This window comes from Sinocyclocheilus rhinocerous, unplaced genomic scaffold, assembly GCF_001515625.1.
Source record: "Sinocyclocheilus rhinocerous isolate Xijiao unplaced genomic scaffold, SAMN03320098_v1.1 scaffold98, whole genome shotgun sequence".
NCBI lineage: Eukaryota > Metazoa > Chordata > Actinopteri > Cypriniformes > Cyprinidae > Sinocyclocheilus > Sinocyclocheilus rhinocerous.
Genome location: NW_015666167.1, coordinates 295,666 through 318,452, shown reverse-complemented (window position 1 = coordinate 318,452; position 22,787 = coordinate 295,666). Strand labels below are relative to the sequence as shown.

Genomic DNA, 22,787 nt, shown 5'->3' with positions numbered 1-22,787 from the left:
TAATATTATGAAGTATTATTACAATTTAAAATATTTGCTTTCTATTTTCTATATATTTTAACAGCTTCAGGATCACATGATTCTTCAGAAATGATTCTAATATGCTGATTTGATGCTCAAGAACTATTTCGAATTATTATCAATGTTGACATCGGTTAAGCTGCTTAATATTTGTGTGGAAACTGTGCTACATTTCTTTTTCTCAGGATACTTTGATAAAGAGACCGTTTAAAATAATAGCATTTATTCTGAAATATTGTTTTGTAAAATTATACAAAAGTGTCTACTGTCACTTTTGATCAATTTAATGCATCCTTGCTGAATAGCAACTTTCTCTGTTTTTTAATATATTACAATGATTAACCTAGTGTGCGGTGCGAAGTGAGTTTCTCTAGATGGTTAATGTTGTCATCAAGGTCAGTGTGAAATGGCTTAAACTTTGGTCACTATTCATTAATGTATTCTGAGATTCACGCCATACGGTTCAAAGTCTATAACACTAAAGTTAGCTGTAGCTGGATGCATCTATAAAAGTCCAGCCTGTTATATTAGACATTCAAAGCAGATTTGACTTCCTTTCGAAAGTACTGGCCAAAGTCACTTTAACAATGTGAAGTTTTAAGCATTTGTAAATGTCCTCCAATGAATCCTTATTTTTTAAACTGAAACGTCTCAGCTAATAGAAAAGCAGTTTGATTTGTTTTGAACTAGCTCATGACTGGAGTAGACAAATGTGTAGCCAGGCAGTGCTGATACCATTGCCTAGCAACAGGGCAGATTGTGTCTGGAAGCTGCTGTCAGAATTGGAACCTTTAGGGTCACCGGTGATGCCGAGGGAGGGTGAGAGATGTGTGAAGATGTCATTTATGTGACAAAATAAAATTCTCTAGGGCAGTTGCTATGGTGCATGGCCATACCGCATTTAATCATTTCTCTCTAATTTCTTATAAAAGGTTAAAGATGTAATTTTAAATATGGAAATGTTAAACAGGTTGTCTGTCCTTGCCCTTTTCAGCTATTGAAATATGAGTGAAATCACATTTAATTTGTGCTGTGTAGTATTTGCCCTTTCTCTTAAGGATATGAGAGAAAAAACACTGCAAATTGAATTGCCTGAAATATGTTACATGCTCTGATTAAATATGTGCTTTGGAAACATAATGCATAGTTTATTTGTACTACTTGCTGAAATTGAGACCACAAACTCCTAATTCAGTGCTAATCGATACATACCCCACTGTGCCCTTTATTAATACAGTCTCTCAGCACTCAGTCCAAAGGAGCAGACTTAGAAATTCACTCTCGCGTTATTGAGATCAAAGTCTGTCCTTTGAAGTCACTCCTTCATGATCTCGTGGACTGTTTGTTGGCCTTTAACTCTGCATGATCATATCGGTTAAACAGAAGGTCAAAAGTCTTACTTGCCACTTAACTAATGCAGCCAATGCAACATATAGTTGTTTAACTGCAGGGACAGTCACCCTAGAGCAAGGGCATATAGTCGATAGAGCAGGATTACATGAGTTCCTAGGTCACTGCTACTTGGCATTGAACTTGAAACCTTTGTGTTAGCATCTCAAATCCTTAATCATTAGACTTCCATCTAATGATTAGTCTGCTCTTAGAAGTGCAAGTTATTTCTAAAAACATGTGAATATGCCCTGTACTATACTTTGCTGTCCTTAAAGGGAAAACATAAATTTTGCATTGTTAAAATATATTTATTAGTATTACACACTTTACCTATAACTGTAATATTCATTAAAAAAAAAGTATTTGTTATTTATTAAGCCGGAAAAAAATCCCTTAATGTAAGATTTAATCTTTATTTTTAAAAATGGGGTTTTATTATAATTCTTTAAATTATTTATTATTTATAAATAAAATAAATAAATGTATTTATTTATTAAATAAATTGAATAAATTTATTTATTTATTATATCTTCTGTATTATAGACATTATACAGTTTCATATGTGGAGAATACAGTTTTAAATGTGGAGAATGATTTAAAATACTTAAGTCTTGCAATTGAAGTTCTATATGTGATTTAGAGAGATATTTATAAAATGTACAATTGTATTCAAGACAGTTAGTTTTAAGTGAACATCTTTCATTTACATTTTTTTTTTTTTTTTCAGCGTTGACGGGAAAGATCCTTAAGTCAATTATAGAAAATGGATTTGAGATATCTGCCCTACAAATGGTACGTATTTTAGTTACATTTTTTAGCCAATAATGTTGGCGAGTAAAGAAACACATTGAGTGTTACAATTAGATGAAGTGGTCACACTTTACTTTAAGGTCCAATTCTCACCTTTAACAAACAATTAACTACAACTTTTTACTTAAACTCCTATTGCTGCTTATTAACTTATTATAGTTAGTAAGTTAGTTGTTAAGTTTAGGTATTGGGTAGGATTAGGGATGTAGAATATTGTCATGCAGAATATGTGTTTTATAAGTACTAATAATCAGCCAATCTGTTAATAATATGCATGCTAATAAGCAACTAGTTAATAGTGAGAATTGGTCCCTATACTAAAGTGTTACTGATGAAGCTTACATATAATATATGTAATACTTTTATTAACATACAAACAGTATTTTAAAATAATAAAGTTGACATCATTTTTAATAAAAAAAAAAGAAAGATATACATATTTTATGGATATTAGATCAGTTCTCTTTAACAGAACAAATGACCAAACTAATAGCAAGCTAAGAGAAGTGAAAATAGAATCTCTCCATGAACCAAGGGCAAACACACTTATGTTTCCCTTTGGTGTAACCTGACCCCGTCATCGACCATGCAATCTGCCACCAGATCAGTAGCCTCTAGTGATGCGCGGATGAGCTAAAACGTCACCCGAGTCCGCAGCTTCAAATAAATTATCATATATTCCCTGTCATCATTGCATCATGTTATTGTCATATCATTGTAACAGCACTGCTCGTATTGGGTTGTGGAGGTTGTGGTTACATGCACACTGACAATAAAGTGCAGATTTCGAGGAAAAAGGGGAAGCTCTTTAATTCTTCTTTATCTTCATTGTTTAACCATAACCTACACTCTTAAAAAAATGGTTCTTTGCATTTATGGTTTCATAAAGAACCTTTCTATTGCACAAAATGTTCTTTATTGTGGAAAAAAGTTTCTTTAGATTATTAAAATGTTCTTCACACTAAGAAAAGGTTCTTTGGGAAACCCAAAATTGTTCTTCCATGGCATTCGATCCGCGGATTATCCGCAGCGCCCGCGGATATAACCGCCATCCGCGCATCACTAGTAGCCTCCCACATCTCCAAATGAGTCCTCTGCTGACCAATTACAGCGCTGCAGCTTTGTCACCTGACCCTGCTGAAAATAGTGTACAGAGGATGCCCCTGGGCTAGAGTGGATTAATGAAGGTTTTGTTACTATTAGAAAGCATGTATGTCCAGGGCTGAGTTGGTGGTCTATAAAAAGAATATCAGACAGTGATAATGGTCTTTTGGAATAGTTGGCTTAGAGATTTTATCTCTAGTGTGTTGGATAACCCACTCAAATAGGTCATTTTCCAGTCAAAAATGATTAATACGTTGATTTTGTTTGTGAAAATAAATATTCTTGCTGCTTTATCCTGAATGATGGAATCATATTATATATTATATTGTCATATATAATGTTATATCTTGATTTTTACTATATTCACTCCTTTTTACAATGTCCCTGTAAGTGTTAAGTTTGTTTTTATTCAGTAATCAAATTGATCTGGTTTTATTACAGTTCAACATGGATCGAGTAAATGCTGAGGAGTTTTTGGAGGTTTATAAAGGGGTTGTAGCCGAGTACACTGTAAGTATATGTTGCTGCACTTTCTTCTATGATTTCAGTCCACTAAAGAAAATGTCATTTTAGTACTATGCACTGACATTTAATTTAATCATTTGATACAGTGCACTTATATACTTGTTGATAGTACAACTAAACCTGTCCCTGACCTTAACCATATCCCAACTCAATAGTGTGTTTGTGTTTTGCAATACCACACGAATACAGTAAGTACATTGTACCTAACAATTCATCGTTTTATTTATATAAGTGCATAAAATAAAGTGAGCCAAAAGCATTAATAACCCCCTTATTTGTTATGCCTACTATATAGTAGTCAATTCAAAGGTCCATACAAAGAAGTTCAGTTTTTCCTTTTCTAGCTCACATGTGATTCCAGTTATGCTTAATTATTCATTTAGAGAAGGCGTAGTCGCCAAAGCATGTCGTAACCACATGTGCACCTGTCTCCTGCAAACCTCGAATACTCACCTCATGGCAATTTCCCTGTTCTGGGTACAGTGTTACGTCACAGTACATGGAATTTCGGTTCAGGGGAACAACCTTCACATTCCTGTTGGCTATTAAGCTTCAATCACTCTAGTCTTTTGAATTTCAGCCGAATAGCAATCATTTATTCTGATAACATCTGCACAAGTCTTTTAGACCAAATATAAGCCAATTTCGGTTCTGGGTCATTGAAGCCAGAGGCTATTTTGGAGTCTGTTGCCATGAAAACTGTCTCATCAACATATTGATTGCCTCACAATCACCAAAGCGCAAGTCTGCACACTGCAGGTGCAAAGTGCCCATGAAACACTTGCACTGAGCTTGCCGCTACTATAACAGTGTGAGTTTAAACATTGAGAGAGTGGGAACTAATGATAGTGTTCTGCAAAAATACATTAGTAAAGTCATTTAATTGTCTTACTCTGGCTGCTGGATCAAAGTGCACCAGTGCCAAGCAGATCTTATCGTGATACTTTAACACAGTTCAGTACAAAGAACAACAGTACCTTTTTCTCTCTTCAATGCTGGCTTTTAGAACTTGTGAAGTTTCTGTGGAGTTATAATATAGTGAACACAGTGATCTTCCCAATATTGTATGATGTATTTTGCAACATGTTTCCATGTCATCACTCAATGACTCCTCCTCTTATTATGTAATATATGGCAAAGCCTTTGGTAATAATTTTATAATAAACTAAAATATAATCTCCACCCTTAGCATAAACCTTTTAAGAACATAAAAGCAATTGCATTCAAATATATATTCCCTGTCATCATTGCATCATGTTATTGTCATATCATTGTAACAGCACTGCTCGTATTGGGTTGTGGAGGTTGTGGTTACATGCACACTGACAATAAAGTGCAGATTTCGAGGAAAAAGGGGAAGCTCTTTAATTCTTCTTTATCTTCATTGTTTAACCATAACCTACACTCTTAAAAAAATGGTTCTTTGCATTTATGGTTTCATAAAGAACCTTTCTATTGCACAAAATGTTCTTTATTGTGGAAAAAAGTTTCTTTAGATTATTAAAATGTTCTTCACACTAAGAAAAGGTTCTTTGGGAAACCCAAAATTGTTCTTCCATGGCATTGCTTTTTTTAACAGTTACTCATGACTCATGCAGACTACAAATAGTTTATGATGGTAATTTAGTGGTTATATAGCATTTGCGATTTTTGTTTTGTATATGTCAGAAATGTTTGATTTTGAAATATTACACTTTGAAGGAATATACATTGTTAACAGGTTTATCTTAAAGGCTTCATGTCTTTGAGATCTAAAAATGGTTAAAGCTGCCATTTAAAAAAATATCTACATTTTTTATCTAAAAAAAGTCTTATCTAAAACTGCTTATTATTTTTGAAATCTAAAATTAAAAAGTTGCCATTGTGGACACCGTAACTATATGTGAAAGTGGCTCATGGGCTGTTTAGTGATCTGTGCATGATGGACACTTCACATTCACCCCCACAAAGTTATACACGCCAAAAACAGAGGCCATCTCATCAAACCAGATTAACAGAATGAGAACTAGTCTTGTTGCAGATTACCTGTTCCAAGAACAATAGCAACAATTGTTTGCTTTGACATCCTTTAATTTATATATTTATTAAGAGGCACACTGGTAACTTGAGTCCTTCTGCTGCTCCAATGTCTTCCCAAGGTCTGTTCAGATAATAAGCTCTTTCATTGGTACAGGCAGGTAGACCGAGGGGAGTCGTTAACTCTTGACTGCTTGTGTTGCAGAATATGGTGGATGAACTTTGTTCCGGACCTTGCATGGCCCTGGAGATCCATGCTACCGACGCACCCAGAACCTTTCGGGAGTTCTGTGGACCCGCAGACCCTGTGAGTAACAAGATGGTTCAGTCTTGTTATAATGTGTATTTATTTCCTTGAGGTTTCCCCCCAAAAAGCTTAAATTATGTGTTTATCCCCACAATCATTGCATAAATAGTTTCAGTTCTCTTTTTATATACTGTATGTATATGAACATGTAACCTCATTATCACCTCAAGGTTTTATGAAAGTTATAACAGAGACTTAATGGTCCTTCAGTCTCTTGGACTCCGTGATCTCTTTTACCTTATGTATAATGTAATCTGTAGCACTTTGAAGGCATATCATCTGTACTCCCCGGTTAAAAAACCTGCTTTGTGTCTGCATCAGCCAGTCGAAATGTACACCACCATGAAGGTTTCGTCTTGTACGAAAGATTAGTCTGCCCACTCATGTTGCATGACGACTGTATCCGCTCTAGGTGGCCACCATTCTGCCAACCGATTTCTACTACTGCCAGAGATAGCTTGTAAATTGCAGGTACCAGTCATGATGTACCATTAGATAAGAATTACAATCCTTACTTCTTGGAGTCCTTGGGTTGGGGTTTATCGGCCTTACGCACAGTACTAAAAGGTTTGATAATAATGTGGACTTTGTCATTTTCATTGTGGTGCTTGCTCATGGTCCAGTTGGTTTCCTGTGATGGTAAAAACATGGGCTAAGGGCTCTAGAGTTTAGTCATCTGGTCAAGGACCCAATTAAATAAAATTGAAGTATTGTGACTTTTAGTCTTGTTAGCTTTTAGGTTCTGTATATGTACTTATTGAGTTTAAAATGTAATACAATTATTTTTAGCATATATACAATTTTATAAAGTATTATTATTATTATTATTATTATTAAAATAAATTATTATTATTATTAAAATAAACCAAAAAATAATAATAATACATAGTACATATTACATATGACATTTTATAATAAAATATACAATTAATAATAACTATTTGTCTTCCAGAATAAATTGCTCCAGAATAAAGGGGTTATTTCAAACTTTTTGTCCAATCAAATGAGAATTCCTGCTTCTGATTAGTAATGGAAAGCAAATCATGGTTAATGTCTTTGACATGAGCTGAAGGCAAGGTCTTTAATATAAAGAGCAGGCAAAAGCACGCACATCGATCTCAACTGGGTGCTCAACTAAGAAACAAGTGGAAAACATTTTTAAATGTAAAGTTGGCAACACCAAAGCTCCAAAAGTATCAAAAATGTATTTTAAAAAAAACTGTTGCATAGCGTGTGTGACGTTTGATACTTTTGGAGCTTTGGTGTTGCCGACTTTTTACATTAAAAAAAAGGTCTTTAATATAACAAATTGCTGATTCTTTGTAAAATATAACACTTATCAAAAGGCATTGCATTCATTGGAACAGTGATTAAACTGATTTGAATTGTGCATTAAATGTTTTTTTAACACACACCTTCCAACCAGTAAGAACTAAGTATTCAGACAGACCATGGTAATAGAAGAAAATCCAGTGGATAATGTATGGATGCTTTTTCTTTTTTTAGTGGTTTCAGTAGGGCAAATCATCCACTCAGAACTCCCAACACACTCTCATGGCAATTCGCTTTGGCAAATTTGTGGCTAATTCGTCTGAATTAGTATGACATTATTTGTACATTTGCGTACAGTCTGCTTACTTCCCACTTAAGTTTAGGAGTTTACACTTTTTCTAAAAATTGCATGTTTTTGAACAAATCTTACACATTTCATACAAATTCGTCACCTTGTAAAATAGTCAAGTTTTCTTCTGAGATCAGATTGGACCTTCAGTAGCAAACTGTCATGCTGTTTAACGCTTTATAAATCAAGAGATGGACATATGGGTGATACGACGTGAAATGTTTCTATTGATTACATTTTTCACAGTTTATGCCTTACACAAGCTGATTCTCACCCGCTAGATATTTGTGTTCTTTGACACAAATGGCTTTGATATGCAAAACATGGCTGCAGTGTTGTGACCTTTACAAGGTCAAACTGGATTGCTCAATCATGGGTTCCGGAAAGAGCTCCACACTTCTCAATTGACAACCCCGCCCTGGAACCTCCCCACACTCTCTCTCTCACACACATACACGCACACATTCACATGGCACAGAAGTAAAGAGAGAGAGCGTGAGAGTGTGTGGTTGGTTTTTAAACACTCTGCAAGGCTGTATATCAGCATTGTCTGGTCACAACAGCAACACTTATTGTCTTATAATCTCACTAGTTCTTTTAACCCATGCTCTTTATTTTGACAAGTTCTCCTGCTTTCCCCCCTCCTTTTGTGCTGGATCTGTGGCTGCATGTCTGTGGTTTATAAACACTGCCAGTATGATGCATAAAACAGTTATTATGTGTGTTTTGGTGAGATAACCTGGTCTATCTATTGTACTGTAAACACGTTTTGATTGTTGCTGTGTATAAATGGGGGGTTTCCACCCATTCCTTTCCATTCACCAAATCACACTAAACACGTGTGCTGAGGCTTTTACATCCATTTATAAACTTATAAAAACTTCGTAGTAGTGTTTAGACTGAATTCAGTCATTTATGTTAAACTGTAGCACAGCTCTTAACAGGGTATGTCTTTAATCTATTTTTATTTGAGTTTTTTGTAGTACTTCAACTTATTTTATTTGTCAAGGCAACTTTTTTTTTAATTTTGTTTAAATTTTTTAAGTTTATCATCTAGAATTTGTATTTATTTCAGCCTTATTTCAATTAAAGAAAATTATTTTAAATGTTTAATTTCATTTAATCATTTTATTTTTAGCTTTAACAACACTGGTATTAGAAAGAGGACAGGAAATGGCGGGAGGTGTCATCATGCTATGACTCGAGCTGCATACAAAATAAAGTAGCCAGAGTAGATATAGAGAGTTTGTCAACTGAAAGTACATCACAGTTCCCGGGGTAGACAGCTCTATTGATTGTAATGGAAGAAATCTTGTTATGATTGCATGCTTCTGTGTCGACACACCTAACTAATCTTTTTTTTAAGAAAAAGTTGCATGCAGTTTTGTTTGTTGTTGTCACCTAGACTACAGTGGCATGTTTGCATTCATGCTTTCGGCCTGTAATAAGCCTAGTGAAAAAAAAATTATTAGCTTAGTTTAACAGTCCGTAAGATAATATTGCAGGATTGCATTAAAGGCCAAACCAAAATACAAAAAGTCAAAATTGATTTGCAAGCCGGATATTAGGGTAAACCATTAACACTTTGAGACTCCAGGATTGTGTGAACAAAAGAAAGGGAGAAATATGTTCAGCATTGTTTGTGAAGGATTAGTTGTAGTTCATAAAGAGAGGATAATACTCTTCATCGCTGTTTGAGTCTGAAGGCAGGCGTGTTTTTCTTTCATTTCAGCCGAAAGTTTCAAAATCCTGTACAAACACAAAGATTACATTAATTCGGGTTGGAATGTGTAAAGTTTTGTGAGACCTTGACAGAGCATCATGAAGTTTTTTGAGTGCAGGTCAGCTTTTTATGACGACATCTTCAAAGTTGGGAGATGTGTATGATAGATTTTGGTGGGAGAGGTCATTTGATGATGTGGTTAGTCAGTCTAGATTCAGCATGCTTCACTAACCACTCTTTTGCACACACTTTAGTGTCATGTAAAGCCTTAAGCCTCGTTCACACTGCCAGCGACACACAGCGACAAAGCATCATGCTCCCATTCATTTTCAATGGAGAGCTGGCGACACGAGCGACAGTGACCGTTGGCGACAGAATGTGGGCGTGTCAAGCAATGCGAGTCAAGAGACAAAAGTTAAGAAATGTATAACTTTATGCAAATGAACAGTGAATGTCACGAGCGACAACCAATAGGAGTGAAGAATCTGTCAGTGGCGCTCACACGTCACCGTCTCGAATACAGGCAAGACAGGACAGATTTCCTGAGCAATTTCACTGTTTTATATTATTTTACTGTAACCACAGACATGGATATATAAAAAAATGCATAGAAAATAAACTGTTGGCTGTCTTAAGTGAGTTTGATTCATAAATTGATGGTTTGAGTTGTTAATTACATGATGCAGTGAGCAGTTTAGCACCGGTTAATGATTTAATGCACGAGCACTGCTGTGGTTTATATAACAACACTCTTCAACAGCAGAATGGTACTTTTATTTTATTTTTTAAGTCTAATTCCTAGTCATATTAGAATGATATCTTAGTTTTACTGGCAATATATATAGTTTGTGATTGCATTTTCTAAAGATATGTCCAAACGTGCAGTCTACCAATAACATTAGAGCGACAGTAGGAACGCCCACAAGCGTCTTCACAGCACAGAGTCTAGCGACATTCAGCGAAAAAGTCACTCGGGGCTTTAGGCTGATGATACATGGGGCAACTTTTTGAGCAATGTTGCTAGGCAACTTCAACGGGCAACCAGGTGAGACACAGGGCCCACAACCGATCTAAATTATCCAGATAGAAATTTGTTACCCATTCTCAATGGGAAAGTGCCCAAGCAACATTACTCAAAAAAGTTGCCCAGCAAAATTGCTCAAAAAGTTGCCCCATGTCTTACCAAATGATGAAATGGGAAGGTCCATGAGAATAGTTGTAAAGTCTATTTTTGATTTAAAAACTGTATTGGGTAGCAATAGCTCAGCACGGTCCATCATATGGTGGAAAACAAGAAACAGAGGTAGGAACATGTGTCTGTCATTATGCCACCAACACTGAAGATTAACTTCATACCTAAAGATACATGCTTCATTTGGCAGAATTTATCACATTTTGAGCCTCTTTGTGTCCTAGTGTAGCACCAGTCCCTGCAAGGAGGACATTGTTGTTTTGTGCTTTTTAAAAAATGAATATAAATAAATAAATAAAAATGTGGATGCACTAATAATGAAACTATGACCACAACCGATAATTATTTTAATGTTATGGCCAATAACTGTTTAATGGGCAATATTATAAATGTATATTACTTTGTTCAACAAAAACAAAATGAAAACACATTGAAAACTACAATAAATAGTAGGAATGTACAACATATCGGTACCATATCGGTTTTTGACCGATATTAGAGATATTTAAAATTATTGGCATCAATATTGAATATGTAATTGTTAATTTCACAATTCTTTGTGTCACCATAGCAGAATTACAAAAAAAAAAGAATATTTTCGAACAAATGTTCGCGCTTCACTCCCAATTCAAACATCACAAACACAGCTCTTAAGGATCTATAAAGGCATGTCTCAACAGGTAAAAGTAAGCTACTTTCAATACATTACCCAACATATTAGGAAGTTGTTTAACTTGAAGTTTAGCCTAACTGTCAAGAAGAAACTGCAAGTTCATTGGCTCGATTGAAACTCCATTCCATCAAATTCCTCCAACCTGTTAAAACACTACCAATGTTTACCCTTGTTTTACCCAATTGTCTGTCTCCGTGTATTTTGGCAAGTCTTTTGCCAAATACACAGAAAATTTTGGCTTGCACTTCTGCAGTGAAATACAGAAAAACACCCTTTTGGTTGTGTGGAGGTATGCAAGTATATAGGTAGACAGGCAGGTAGGCCACCCTATCATTTAATTAGCTATTGTCTATCAGAATATGAAGAGATTTTCAACCAGTATAACAAAAATGTTTATGAAAAACGTTGCTTATCCTATAGCTTTAAAGTTGGTTTTGAAAAACAGTAATAATTTGACAAATGTAATGTTTGGCAAATCTCAAAATGAATTTGTACATTTTGTTTTTGGGCTGTATAAATCAACTTAATATGCATTTTAAAATGACTGGGGGAAAAAAAACATTGTGGTTAATATTGAATGTATTTAGATAAAATAGTGTAGAATTTTATTATTGACCATTTATTTATTGTCAACATAAAGCTATTATTATTTTAATGTTAATGGTCAGTTATCGGCCATAATTGTTATATTGGTGCAGCCCTAATAAGTAGTCCGTATGCTACAAATCATTTGGATAAATCAGACAATTATAGTAAGGCATCATCCTTTCCCTCAGTGCACAGTATGGGATTTTACACTAGCCATAAATCAGACCTTGCCCCCTAGTTTCGGTCATTTTCATTGACACATCTGGTTTTGAGGGCATGTATTTTCTGAACACTGTCTTCTCTATTTTTAATGTAGTATTGCTGGTTTTCACTGGAATGATATCAGTTGTGGAACACTGTGCTTCTCTCCAATGGTAAAGATCACTTTATCATGTCGATAGAACTGAAGAAGAGCAAGGGGATATGTGTGACAGTAGTGAAAAATTCATAATGGTGGATCCTGTTGGCTTTACGATTTCCACTCAAGTCAAGTGTTGAGACTTTTTACCTTTCTTATTCCTGCTTGTTATGATTGTTCAGTGTAACCTGATTCTCTGACTCAAGTGTCTGTATACACAAGGAAACAGTGTCTTTCTAGACAAAACTTCCTTGAACAAGTTACAAGGTTGTTTCTAAATGTGTGAAATTGTATTCTGCTGTTTTATTAGATCAGACCAACCTCGCAAAAGAATTAATTCACTGGTTCCTGTGTAAATACCTGCTGTTATTGTCTGCCTTTCTGCATTCATTTACATTCTGTATGTGTCTGTTTGAACTTGATAAGCTGACTTTTGTCCAAGGTTGGTCAGAAGAAATTAGCCATTTGTTTTCTGTGTGAGAACGCACCAAGGTCCTGTTCTCTTAGTTGTGCTTAAGTCTCATATGGTGTTGGAGTTCATGAATAATGTATTGTGCTGACAGATCGTATCAGCTGACAAAGTTCAACTGAATGCCTGTCAATGACTGACTGGCTTTCAGCTCCAGGTGCCAAAATACCGTAACAGAACCTCCACTTGGAAACGAAGGTAACTTACTTGTAACATGGTAAACCTATACAGTGGGAATGTAACTGTGCCCGATTTGTCACAGACACAATGGTGATAAGATAAAGGATTAGATGTTTGGACACTGTGTTTGCCTACTTTAGACGAGAGCATGTGCTCCTAGAGCATTTTGTGTATCCACGTGTTCCAATCATATCAGAAGTAAACAGTGGTTTATGGAGGCAGAATTATGTCTTTAATACGGCACTACAGTGTAAGATCAAGTTTGTGAATTTTTTTTTTGAGTGCCCTGAGCTGAGTTTTATAGGATGTTAGTAATGTAGTGTGCTTGTTCTAGTATGTCTCTGTGTCAGTCAAGGCCTGTGTTGCCTGCTACAGAGAGAAACAAAGCACAATTGGCACTGTTGTCTCGCGTGTCTTCTGTACAGTCTTGTTAGATCTGTCTGTGAGAAATTTGACAGGCCAACACGTTATAACCTGCAAATAAAGAGCAAAGGCAGGCAATTAGTAACAATGAGGTTTTTCCTGGATTAGGGTATTTGACAAGGTATGAGTCACTCAAGTACAAATGACCGAATGTGCTGTAGATGCTTCTCTAATATTCAGGCAAAATGCTGTTCAGAAAGGCCATAGTGTTTCTAGTAAGTGCACTTGTTTTTTACTAACGTTTAATAGTTTGGGGATTGTAAGATTTTTTTTCTCTCTCTCTCATGCTCACCCAGGCTGCATTTATTTAATCACAATTCAAATATTTAAATATAAATTGTAAATATTATTGCAATTTAAAACAAATGTTTTCTATTTTGATATATTTTAAAATGTAGTTTATTCCTGTAAAGGCGAAGCTGAATTTTCACCAGTTATTACTAGTCTTCAGTGTCACATGATCCTTCGGCGCTCAAGAAACATTTTGTATTATCAATGTTGAAAATAGTTGTGCTGCTTAATATTTTTGTGGAAATCTTGATCCATGTTATTCTTTTGTGACATCATAAATGTCTTTATTTGTACTTTGATCAATTGAATGTGTCTTAGCTGAATAAAAAAAAATATTGTTCCAAACTTTTGGACGGTAGTGTTTTTACATAGTCAAAGTCCCTTGCTTTTATCCTAAATTGTGTTCAAACCATGTAAAAAAAAAAAAAAGCATTATTTCTCAGGCTGGTCCAGCTAATGTGCATTCAATAGTAAATAAATAGGTCATACCTCAAAATCAAATTGGCTCTTTTAACTGTAAGATTTTGAGTATTATGATTTATCCCATTTTAATCACCTTACAATGTCTCTGTACGTGGTGCATTGAATTTAATTTCAAAAGATCAAGAGAAATTAGATTTTTCATAAAATATCCATTAATATCTGACCTGGCCAAAGAATATATATAATAAATTCTTCCCAATGTTTACAAATCTCTTCCTATCTTAATGTATATTTTAATTGGAATTGAAATTGTAATTTTAACAATTTCATGCTTGATATTTTGTTTCATAAATACCATATTGACCAATTGACTCATTTGTACCCATGGGAGAATAAATAGCTCTCTAACAGCATCAGACCATGTGTATTTCCTGTTGTGGCCATAAAGGCAGGGCCGTGGAGACCTGTAGTTATCATGGCGGTGTTCTCCTAGGAGGCTCCAGTGTCGTCCCACAGCATCGATTGCTGCTTAATTAAGGCCCTCTTACATTAGAGCGGCACCAGGAACAGGGAGTGAGTGAGCCATGTGACTGGGACTGAACTGGAACTGCCTCGCACAGTCTGCCCACCAAATTAGCTCACAGCTATTCCCTGTATTTCCTAACATTAGGAAAGCCTGTTTTGGTTTGTTGTTGATCATTTTGCCTGTTGAAAATGTCATCATTGGCAAAAAAAAATTGTTTATATGTGAACTTTTTGTGTGACATTCACTCTAGCTTAGCACTGTAGCCTTTGTTGTCATGCCTTTCAGTGTGCTCACTTTGGCAAAATTTTGAGGGGCAAAAAGGTTAATTGACACAAAAGTCACTTTCAAACCAAGCAGCTTTCTATTGGTCAGTGCAGCAAATTTGAGAGACCAATTGCAAAATCTGCATGGGGACACCTTTCGCCCTCACGCTAAATTCCCAGTCACATGACTTCCTATTGAAATAACTGGATTTCACCCGTAAAAAAATAGCAGATGAATGGTAAATGCGACTGCATCTTTAAACAAGATGAAGGCACAATTGTGATGTCATTAATTCTCAAGGTCCTACGTCACACATTTGGGACTAAAGGTTACCATCAGTTTTTCGCTTAAACTGAAACTTGATATCTCAGAAACCCGTTATATGCCGAAACCAAATCTATTGTTATGCTATTTGGTATTTTAAACCATGTGGTGTTATGGTTTGTGTGTTTAATGACTGTGTAGAGATAGGGCTTGGTTGGAAATGTTTGAACTGTTGGTGATTGGTCTAGGAAGGCCCATCTTGGCATGGTTGGGATTACAAAAGGACCTCTTAAATTAAAGGAATCTGTTGCTCGTTAATTAACATAGACACAAAGCAGATTAGCACATTGACTATTTTAATAGCTGTGGAGTGAGAGCCTTCTGTGAAGGAGATACTGCAACCTCATTTAATAAACATGGCTATTTTTACAGGTAAGAGGCAGCATTGATGTACACAGTAAACCTAAAAGATTCTGACATTGTGACCAGCTTCAGATTCAGCTAAATGACTACACTAAAAATCTTACATTTACAATCTAATTTACACTACAGTTCCGTTTTTGGAGGGAAACATTTTTTTATTATGGTCACCAAGGCTGCATTTAAAAAAAAATCAAAAGTACAGTATATGATACACTAAAACATTTAAAATAGCCATTTTAAATTTTAATGTATTTTAAAATGTCATTTATTTCTGTGGTGGCAAAGCTGCATTTCAACATAGGCTCATTGGAAATACGTGCCTCTAAATCAGTGGTTCTCAAACTTTTTTGGTCGCGCCCCCTTTAAACCTATAAAAAAATCTGGCGCTCCCCCTCCCCCCTTCCCGAATCCCCATCCCACCTCAGACTACCAAATCATTTCACTAAACATTATGAAAAATTAATGCTTTTTTAATTAAAAAACCTACAGGGAAAAAAACACCTGCATCACTTGAAACATTGAAAAATAGCATAGAGAGAATAACTGTTATTATTATTATTATTATTCTCTCTGTTATTTATTTATTGTGGGTTTCATGCTGTCCGCTAAGGCATAGGACACACACAGGCTTTCCTCCTCACCAACGACATTAAACACCGTGTCTACACCGGACGTGAGCGGCAAAATACAGTAGAACCCATTATAATCAGTGACGCTGTGTACACTGGATGCGGCGTGGAACGACACGCCAAATCCCCGACAGTAAACTGATGCCTTGTTCTATTTATGACGTACTGGCACAAAGTTAAAATGATTTGCAACGGTCGCTTTGTCGCGTCCAGTGTAGAGCTGTTGCGGCGCGACGTGACAACTGTAGCGTCCGGTATAGACACGGTGAGTGAAGCCGAAAGCAAGATATGCCTCGTCATATTTTCTGCATTTAGCTTTTAAATGACCAGCACCTGCCTGGGTCTGTGCGACTTCATCTATGGCTTTTCTCTTCCCTTTCACAAAAGTTACGTCCTTTGGCTGTGTACTGTTTTATTTCTTTTCTTTTTCTGCTGATGGCCCGCGCCCCCCCTGCAATACTCGTGCCATCCCCTGGCTGACGCGCCCCACACTTTGAGAACCACTGCTCTAAATACATTTCTGCAAAACTGAAAAAACATACCTACACATGAATTCAAAACAATTTTAACATGCTGCGAGATTTGAAAACTGATACATTTAAAGGTTAGCGTCACATATCCAGCTTCATATGCATGAGTTTTCTAATTCAGTAGGGTTGCTCGGTAGCTTACGCGATACGCCGTTGCAATGCTTTGTCGCGTCCAGTGTAGAGCTGTTGCGGCGCGACGTGACAACTGTAGCGTCCGGTATAGACACGGTGAGTGAAGCCGAAAGCAAGATATGCCTCGTCATATTTTCTGCATTTAGCTTTTAAATGACCAGCACCTGCCTGGGTCTGTGCGACTTCATCTATGGCTTTTCTCTTCCCTTTCACAAAAGTTACGTCCTTTGGCTGTGTACTGTTTTATTTCTTTTCTTTTTCTGCTGATGGCCCGCGCCCCCCCTGCAATACTCGTGCCATCCCCTGGCTGACGCGCCCCACACTTTGAGAACCACTGCTCTAAATACATTTCTGCAAAACTGAAAAAACATACCTACACATGAATTCAAAACAATTTTAACATGCTGCGAGATTTGAAAACTGATACATTTAAAGGTTAGCGTCACATATCCAGCTTCATATGCATGAGTTTTCTAATTCAGTAGGGTTGCTCGGTAGCTTACGCGATACGCCGTTGCAATTGAGAGATGAAGAGCACCGAATCCCGTGAAACTATGGTTCGACAAAACAGCTCAACTCTGCATAAGGAAGTTAAAATAGCATGGCTGCGTCAACAAATGTGTTTTTATATCACTTTTGCATTTGTTAACACTATCGGGTAGGTTTAGGGTTGGATTTGGTGTAGGGGATATTTCCAACATGATAGAGCATTAACTTTTAGAGACACTCCTTGGACATTTGAAATATGAACCACCGCAATACGTACCTGAAGCAACGTAATAAAAAAAAAAGCACAGCAATATGTGCCTATATCAACGTAACGGAAACGTGCCAGGGTCACGTATTGATCCCATGTTTTTGCGCCACTCTCTGGACCTTTCACTTTGAAACCGCTACGAAACGTGCAGTAAGGTACCTAATAACGGTGTTGCAGAAATGTATTTAGAAGCACGTATTTCGAATGAGTCTGGGTTGCTGAATTTTCAGCAGCCATTATTCCAGTCTTCAGTGTCACATGATCCTTCAGAAATCATTCTAATATGCTGATTTGGTGCTCAATAGACATTTTTTTTTTTTTTAGTATTTAGTGTTATAAACAGTTGTGCTGTTTAATATTTTTTGGGAAACTGTGATTTTTTTTTTTCAAGATTATTTGATAAATAGGAAGTTCAAAAGAGCAGCATTTATTTAAAGTATAAATCTTCTGTAATAATGTATAAGTCTTTACTGTTACCTTTGATCAGTTAAATGAACACTTTTTGAATCAAATTAATTTGATAATATGAATTTCTTTCAAAAGGTTTTAGGAAGAATGGAATGTTATGAAAAAATGAATACAAAATATCAAGGATTCTGTTCTATTTCTAGCAATTGGTACGCTGATAATAATATAAAATGAAAAAATATATTCAATTAGAAACTGCACACAAAAAATAAATAAATAAATAATTGATGCAAATGCTTTTGCATTATGTGCTATTGTTCTCTAACTTTTGGACGCAGTAGGATTGGCTGACATTCTGATCAGGCACAGACAGGGTTAAATATGAGGAGTTTAAGTCTGGAACAGTACACTCTGCTAACTTGATCTGACACCCAGATTGTCTTTCACCCATTTGACCAATTAAGGCTAGTTTGCCCATCTAGTGTAAATTTGTCTTTCTAAATTACAGTTATTTTAGTTTTCAATCATTTGTGATGATTGCCAAATACTTTTAAATGGCACTGAGAGTCCTTTCAGTGCGAGAGAACAGATATCCACTGGGACGTCTCTCTGAAAACGAGCCCCATTTTATCAGTGAACAGCGAGAGGAGGGTTTGTGAGATAACCATTTTTTTCCTCAGTCTAAATAGACAGTAGTGTTACGTCAGTGTGTCTCTATTGACATTTACTTTATGTTCTGTGTGGTGGAGTGAGAGAGGTTTAGTGTGTATCGGCGGTGTGTCTGGCAGCAGCCCTGTTTAGAATACGAACACACACACTATGAATGTTGACGTCAAACTGCAGCCGTCAGAAATGGATATCTCCAGCATGGATATCTCAGTCATACAAATGTGTTGATTTAAGCACTACTCCCAAAGGAGTTCCATGAGACAAAGAGGCAGTGAGAGGCGAAATAAACTCCCTTAGCTTGTTTGTTTCTAACCGTAGCCTGTAGTTTGTGTGTGACCATCAGTGTTTGGGCTTGGCAGGACTCATTACAGTGACATTCAGCTCAGTGGCTGCAGGTCACTTACGGGTAACTAACGCTATTATAGTGAGCCAGCTTTGCCAGGAATTCTCTCAGCACTGAAAATGAAGCTCACTGTGAGCAAGTGTGTGTGCGTTTGCATGTGTTTTAAAAGTTTGATTCCAGTCGGGCTAAAACAATAATTTGGCTATTTAAAACAAAGTAAATGCTTCAGTTGTTTAGTTGACTGATTAAGTCCTGTTAAGATAAATGTTTGGATGAAATATACACTACAGTTCAAAAGTTTGATTTGGTCAGTAAGATTTATTTATTTTTTTTAATGTAAATTATTTTGATTAAGCAAGGATGCTTTACATTGATCAAAGTCAGTAAAGACATTTATAATATTACAAATTGTTTCAATTTCAAATAATTGCTAAAAACCTAATATTCGTCAATTAATATTTTTTTTCACAAAAATATTAAACAGCAAAACTGTTTTCAGCATTAATAATGATTTTTGAGCACCAAATCTGCATATTAGAATGATTTCTGAAGGATCATGTGACGCTAAAACTAAAATGGCTAATGGCTGCTGAAAATTCAGCTTTAGCATCACATGAATAAATTGTATTTTATTGAAATAATATTATTATATTATTCACAATATTACTGTTTTACTGTATTTTGTGATCAAATAAATGCAGGCTTGGTGAAGAGACTTCAACATCATCGAAAATCATACTAAAACCAAACTTTCGAACTCTTTCAAAAAGTATGGTGGCGGTAATACAGTAAATCAGATGGTAATACCATGGTACTTTGATGTTTATTATAGTACAAGATGATAAACTACTAAAGTACCATGTTATATATTACTTTTTTGGTTACACTTTATTTTAAGGTGTCCTTGTTACAGTATAATTATACATTTAAGTACTGAGAAATATTAATTAAATACATTACTATATTGTTAGGATTAGGGTTTGGCTTAGGGTTATTTGCATGTAATTATGCATAATTTATTATTATAATAGTAAGTACATGTAACGTGTAACAAAGACACCTTAAAGTGTTACCCTTTTTTCTTATTGCTATACAAGCACCCTTTGTTGCATCTGAATTTCAATTTTTTTTCTCTTTTGTTGCCATTTAGTCTCTTGCCAGTATTGCCTGCACAAACTGTTCATGATTTTTTTTTTATCCTGAGAGATGTGTGTTAGTCATATGTGTTTGATCAAATGAGGATGTGCCTGTATCGTCACTTTGAACTGACGAATGAAGCTTGCTAACGTTTTATACTTGTTTCCGTGACATCAGATTCTGTCTTGTTTTAAAGTAATCAAAAGTAGACATTATATGTAGATAAAACTAAAGAAGGGAAGGATTTGGTTGTCTTCGTGTTCCTTTTCGATGTCAACAAGATATAAGGATAATAACTAACCAGCAAGATTCTCTAAATATGCCAAAGCTTAAGAAAGGAAATCATATGTTACACACAGCGCTCTTTATTGAAACCAAAACACTAATTTTCCCTCAGACTTTCTCTCATGACAATGTGTGGTCGCTTAATACTCCCTTATTGTTTGAACTGTGTGGTTCAAGGGTGTGGCTAAGGAAAACCAATGTATTTACATGTAGATAACCCGTCCCTCATGGGCGGTGATTGGGAGTTATATTTCCTACTGGTAGAGATTAGCAGAGGACAGTAGAGCCGCCGGGGTTTGTGTCCTCACGAACATTTCATTTCATCACGTTCCATTTTAGCCTTAGCCAGTTGGCCAGCTGAGCTCTGAATGAGAAGCACATGTGAGCGCGAATTAAAGTCAAGACCTGGTATTAGTCCAACATTCTGCTGAAAGGGCAGTGAAATATAAACTCAAAGTAAACTCAGCCGAGACCCCTTGAACTTCTGTCACGCTGTAGTGGCAGGGGAGGAGTATTTGTTTAACATTTGTGCACCTTTGTAATACCGTTACACTCAACTACATCAGTCCCATTTTGTTGCTTGTGTCTGAAGTCCTGACTGTGAGTCTTTCATGTCTTGTATTCCTCTGCTACCGCTTCGCTGTTTTTTGCAAGATGACAGCATGCCCAGAGCAGCCTGTTCTTTGCGAGCCTGGTGTTAATGTCAGGTTGAGATGAGCTTGACCAGAGAAAATATCACAGAAGGTTGGGTTTCACACAGATAATGTCACAGTTCAGAATTAACTTATTTTCATTTGGGATCCACTGATATTTAAATGCTGTCCATCAAATAAACTGATCATTATTTTGATATTATGACTCACTCTCTGAAAAAAAGGTTAATAATAGTAACTTAAGGGTACAAAGGTACTACTCTGAGAAACTAATATGCACTTTTTAGGGGCTGATTACATACAATTGTTTTCCCTGATAGTCTTAGTAACCATTAAACTATGAAAAATTCTACAGTATTTTGTCTAAATAAAAAAATTACGTTGTCATTTTAAAGGTGCGACTCGCAAGATTTTAGTGAAATGTGTGCAAAAACAGGTCCATTGTCAATAGCGTAGATATGTATGAAGCACATCTCACACAGAAGTTGCTTTCTGTTGGTCAGTGTGGCAAATGTGTGACCAACTTGAACATGAGCAAAATCTGTGTGGGAAACGCGAAACTCACAGTCATTTATTCCTGTTGGAATGACTGGATTTCCCTTCTGAAATTTTGCTAAGTAACAGTAAATGAGACTGCACCTTAAATGTTTCAAGTGAAAATTGTTGCTTTTGTTTTAACACTAGAATTTCGTCAATTTTCAACCAGCTTTGTATTGCCAGGCTGTTGTTGTAAACAAGAGTGACTTACCTGGTTAAATAAAGGTTAATAATAATAGTTACAATGTTGGTAGTACTGTAAATGCAAATAAACAATGTGGAATCTTTCTCCACGTTACCTGCACTCAAATGTCCTTTTTTATTTGTCAGGAAAAAGTCCACTGGATGACACAAAATGACAGATTTTTGACAACTCCAGGGCTTTTGTAAAAACTACAAATCAAGCTTCCACATTTTGGTATTCCCGCCCACAGACAGTAGGATCAACAGAAGAGTGGCGCTAAAAGCGAAATTGCATTATGTGTGTTGAAGTTTTTGGCAAAAAAAGAACAGGGCTTTTTTTCTGTCTTCTATTCAGCACCTCTTTCTTTCTTTCTTTTTCTTTCTTTTATTAACAGCATGTCTTGTCAGTGGTGAATTTTCACCCAAAAATGACAATTGTTATCGTTTACTCCGCTCCATGTCTTTATAAACCTATACGAGTCTCTTTCTTCCACTGAACACAGGAGATGTTTTCAAGAACCAAACAGTTGACAGTAGCCACTGATTTCCACAGTTTTCTCTTTTTTTTTTTCATACTGTGGAGGTCGAAGGCTTCCATCAAATGTTCCGTTACCAACATTCTTAAAGGGGTCATGATGCTGCTAAAAAGAACATTATGTTGTGTATTTGGTATAACGCAATGTGTTTATGCGGTTTAAGGTTAAAAAAACACATCATTTTCCATATAATGTACATTATTGTTGCTCCTCTATGCCCCGCCTTTCTGAAACGCGTCGATTTTTACAAAGCTCATTGTTCTAAAAAAGCGAGGTGTGCTCTGATTGGCCAGCTATCCAGTGCGTTGTGATTGGCCGAATACCTCAAGCATGAGATGGAAATGTTACGCTCCTTAGCATACTTTTGATGCCGTCTCCCAGCAGGACGAGACTCA

The 22,787-nt window shown here is 36.0% G+C and overlaps 1 protein-coding gene across 1 annotated transcript in view; it reads left to right on the top strand.

Moving 5' to 3' along the window:
- The window catches only part of nme7 (NME/NM23 family member 7), a 38,392-nt gene that overhangs the window by 11,751 nt on the left and 3,854 nt on the right, over positions 1-22,787 (top strand). The window contains exons 8-10 of the mRNA XM_016543027.1: positions 2,141-2,205; positions 3,769-3,837; positions 6,074-6,175. Coding sequence (XP_016398513.1) covers positions 2,141-2,205; positions 3,769-3,837; positions 6,074-6,175 — 236 coding nt within the window. The remainder of the gene's footprint in view (positions 1-2,140; positions 2,206-3,768; positions 3,838-6,073; positions 6,176-22,787) is intronic.